We start from the raw sequence: 4,696 nt of genomic DNA on the forward strand, positions 1-4,696 counted from the left end.
CCCCCCAGCGGAGACGGCCCCCCCCAGCTTCTCCCAGCGGCTGCAGAGCGCCGCGGTGCGCCAGGGCAGCCAGGTGAAGCTGGACGTGCGCGTGTCGGGGATCCCGGAGCCCACCGTGAAGTTCTTCAGGGAGGGGGCCGAGATCCAGAGCTCCGCCGACTTCAGGATCCTGCAGGACGGAGAGCTGCACAGCCTGCTGATCGCCGAGGCCTTCCCAGAGGATTCTGGGAATTATTCTGTCACCGCCAGCAACAGCAGCGGGCGCGCCACCTCCACCTGCGAGCTGCTGGTTCAAGGTGAGGACTCAACGCTTAGATTAGACCAGATGAGACTAGACTAGATCACAATAGTTCACATTACATTGTGTTTTCTTCCCATTGAAATGAAAATCAACACTTTTGCTTTCATCAATGTTTTTAACTTTTTAATAAGTTTTCGTCCCTTTTTTCCCATTTTCAACACTGCGTAACACTTACTTTCTTTAGTTTTACAGTTATTTTTGGAATACCTCATTTATAGGAAATTATACCCACTGTTTGAGTTAGAAAAGCAGAAATTAGGAATTATTGAGACTAAAATGAAAGGAATGGATGTTGATGATAATCACAGACTGGAATATGTAAACTTTTACTCAATACTATTTCAAAACACTTCAATTTGTTTTACAATGCGATAAAATTGAATGAGACGCCCCAAAATTAATGAAAGTAGAGATTTGTACTTGGCAAAGAGCGTTGGTTGATATTTTTCTACATTCACAAGACAGGAAGTGGCGATCTGGTCCAGCGTGTGATGCTATCGTTGATGTGTGTCTGTGTTCAGGTGAAGAAGCCGTTCCAGCAAAGAAAACCAAGACGGTGATTTCAACTTCTCAGATTTCACAGAGCCGTCAGACCAGAGTGGAAAAGGTAGGAACAAACATATGGATCTGATTAGGAGATTTAATCATCTGAAATACATATTTGCAATAATTATCTTTACATTTAAATTATTTATTTCACTGTTTTCACTGCAATACATCCTGCTGCTGCTGATATCTGCACTAGTCATAATCGTCTTTATATTTTGCACATACTTCATATTGCCCATACTTTATATTGCACATACTTCATATTGCACATACTTCATATTGCCCATACTTTATATTGCACATACTGTATGTTGTATTGCACGTACTTCATATTGCACATACTTCATACTCCACAAACGTATCTTTATACTGTTTCTGTTTATACTTGTCTTCTGTTTCTTTTCTTTGTTCGGAGCCTTAATCTCACTAGACTGTAGAAGTGAATGTGCAGCTGAATGACAACAAAGTGTCTTAGTCTAATTAGTCTTAATCTTGATTGTGTCTCTTCACCTCTCTCCTCGTGTCCATCCTCAGAGGACGGAGGCCAGTTTCCAGGCCACCGCCATGATGGAGATGCAGGTGGAGAGCGCCGAGATGACTCGGCAGCTCACTCACAAGACTCCACCCAGAGTTCCTCCCAAACCCATGTCCAAGTCGCCTCAGCCATCGCTGGCCGCCAAGGTGGCCGCAGGACGCCAACAGTCGCCGTCACCGGTCAGACACGTGAAGGCGCCCACACCCACGCCTGGCAGGTGGGTGGAGCCTTCAGAATGTGTTTAAAGGAGACTGTCGTCCAATGAAAAACATCCACATAAGTCGTTTGTTAAGCATCGATTCTGAAGGGTTGGCGAGCGTTCAGAAAGCAAAGCTCCTCTGGCGAGATTACCCGTCGTTAGCATCCCATTGACTTCCATTCATTTTGGCGCCACTTTGACAGCGAATAACGTATAAAACATCTAATCAAATTTATTATGAAAATCATTATATAATAATAAAGTACAAAGTTTACATTAAACAACATCTATTCTAGAACATTTAGTTTTTATGGCTGTTGACTCTCATCTGCTCCATCAGGCCGGTGAAGTCCGATGCCGACGTCCCGCCGCCCTGGAAGCGCGGAGACTTCGTGGCCGAGGCCAGCTACACCAGCATGACCAGTATGACCAGTACAACCAGCAGCTCCGTCACCCGGATGGGCCAGGAGCAGCACTGGGAGCAGCAGGTCACCGGCGTCAAACAGGTGAGTGATCGGGGTTCATGTACCGCCATATGGGGGTCAACAAGTTAGGGGGTTAATACACTGCGATCTGGGGGTCAATGAGTGGGGGGGGGGGTTGATATGCCCTCATCTGGGGGTCAATGAGTTGGGGGGGTTGATATGCCCTCATCTGGGGTCAACGAGTCCCTGGAGCAATCTGAGGAACCTGAAGCATGGACAGAATTCCAGCTTTTAGAAAGTTACACCCAAAACAAATGATTATTCTCACAATCAGTTCACTCTTTTCATTGAATTTGGGTGTTTAATTTTAATAGCATTTGAAGGAAAATAAGATTTAAGAACACTGAAAAAAGTGACAGAAAATAGGGGAAAAAAACACAAAACGTCCCAAGTAAAAAGTGAGAAAGAACTTCTGGAAAAGTTCTCTTTCTGGACCTTCAACTCTCTTTCTGGACCTTCAACTCTCTTTCTCGACCTTCAGCTTTCTCTCTTCACCTTCAGCTCTCTTTCTGGACCTTCAGCTCTCTTTCGGACCTTCAGCTCTCTTTCTGGACCTTCAGCTTTCTCTCTTCACCTTCAGCTCTCTTTCTGGACCTTCAGCTCTCTTTCGGACCTTCAGCTCTCTTTCGGACCTTCGGCTCTCTTTCTGGACCTTCAGCTCTCTTTCGGACCTTCAGCTCTCTTTCTGCATCTTCAGCTCTCTTTCTGCACCTTCAGCTCTCTTTCTGGACCTTCAGCTCTCTTTCTGGACCTCCAGCTGATTTCAGAGTGTTTTTCTTGCATGTCAAACAGAGAAGCATTTGTTGTCTTCCACAGATTTAATGTTTATGTCTCTGCATGACATTTCCAAGCAGTCGATTAACTTAACTTGTGTTTTTTTGGACTCCATGGATGGATATTGATCGTAAATGTGGATTACAGTTTCCTTCCTGCCAGTGTCCAAATAACTGAATTAAGTGCTGATCCAGGTTTCAATAATCGGGAAATTATGATTCCGCATGCAGACATGTGACCTGGATGCTCTAAAGTGGTGATATGTGATGTTTTGTGTGAAGGTTTGATGTCTTTGACAGAGGCAGGAGGGTGTCGAGTGGTGAACTGGTTAATCACATTAGATATTCATACTCTAAAAATCAAATTACACAAATGATTGTGTTCCCTGATTTTAGTAATCTGAGCCAGGGAGGACTTCACGGAGAGGAAAGCTTAACCCTCCCGTTTTTCTGCGTCCATATTGTTTTTTTTCACTTTCCTTGAAGTGTTTGTCAATTTTTATTTGAGTTTTTTTGTCACTTTATTATTTTCTGGTAGTTTCTTTTGTAATTACACTTTTTCCCAATTTTTTGTCACTTTTTTTAAAGACGTTTTTGTCACATTTGGCGATGTTTTGATTATATTTTTTTGTCCGTTTTTCAGATTTTTTGGGGTCACTTAAAAAAAGTAAATGTTTTTGTCAATTTTTTTCGCTGCGTTTTTGTATCTTTTTTCAACATTTGTCCCTTTTTTCAGCCACTTTTTGTTCTTTTGTCACAGTTCTGATACGGGTCAACTTGGAAATCAGGAGTGTTAACATAAAAGCCAGGAGAAGGGAACCAGTCAGCCTCATCGCCACCTGCACTCCTTGCCATCCAAATATGTTTTTTCTTATATTTTAAAATATGTACGTAGCATCAACCTATCCCAATCAGGATTATCTTTAGGTTTAGAAGGTGTTGAATTTCACATGTTGATCCTCTCCACAACATTTTTTTTTGTCTTAATGAGGATTTAAGTAAGGGCTTCTGAAATAGGGATACATGCAGATTTGCCCTCGTCCACCTGCCTGTCTCTGCTGCGTCCCTCCATGGATGTCCTGAGATCAATGTGCTTGCTGCTTGTGTCTCTAGGCTGAGGGGGGGAAAAGAGCTGGGGCGGTGGCCACGGTGATGGCCGCCGTTGATCTGGCTCGTGTCCGTCAGCCCGTGCATGTCGAGGAAGGTCGAGCTGAAGAGGAGGCTGAGGCTGTAGAGTTATGGCAAGGTCATCAACAAGGTCAAGCCGGCTGGACAACAACAGGAGCGCCCGCGGGGCAAATGCTCACTACTGCTCAGGAGTTCACCTCTGAACCAACCCGGGCGCCGCCTCAGGTTAGCGAGGCCTAAGATTCACCAACGTTACCGAGAGATTATCTCACTAACAAAAATAACGATGTAAAAAAAAACTCACGCAAAAGATAATTATGTAAATAATAAGTCATGTGAAAAATAATTATCAAATACAATGATCATGCCTGGAGTAGAATGTCTTAAAAATAATTAATATGATTTGCCAGCACTTTAAAATATTAACTATGAACGTAGGACAACTCTCTAGTACTCAGGGGAATCTAGTACTTTGGTCCAGCTCTTAGGATCTTCCTGTGTTGGTTACTCCAGATTCAGAGAGGGACAGAGATGTCCTCCCAGGTGGACACTGGTCTCGCCCCGTCCCCGGTTCCACATTTCACAGTTTCTAAAGTTTCGGTGGCAAAACATGAGTCTAGATCCGAGGTAAGAGACGAAGCATCGGGCAAGCAGTTAACCATAACCTGCATAGACAGAAAAAACTAAAGTCACTATTCCAACCTTTGATCGACCCTTCGCTAAACC

General features: G+C 43.8%; 1 protein-coding gene across 1 annotated transcript in view; it reads left to right on the forward strand.

The window, feature by feature from the left end:
* LOC117953067 (titin-like) overlaps positions 1-4,696 on the forward strand; it is a 201,318-nt gene that overhangs the window by 9,160 nt on the left and 187,462 nt on the right. Inside the window, exons 2-5 of the mRNA XM_034885784.1 lie at positions 9-296; positions 823-908; positions 1,385-1,602; positions 1,925-2,090. Coding sequence (XP_034741675.1) covers positions 9-296; positions 823-908; positions 1,385-1,602; positions 1,925-2,090 — 758 coding nt within the window. The remainder of the gene's footprint in view (positions 1-8; positions 297-822; positions 909-1,384; positions 1,603-1,924; positions 2,091-4,696) is intronic.

This window comes from Etheostoma cragini, chromosome 11 (genome assembly GCF_013103735.1).
Source record: "Etheostoma cragini isolate CJK2018 chromosome 11, CSU_Ecrag_1.0, whole genome shotgun sequence".
Classification (NCBI taxonomy): Eukaryota; Metazoa; Chordata; class Actinopteri; order Perciformes; family Percidae; genus Etheostoma; species Etheostoma cragini.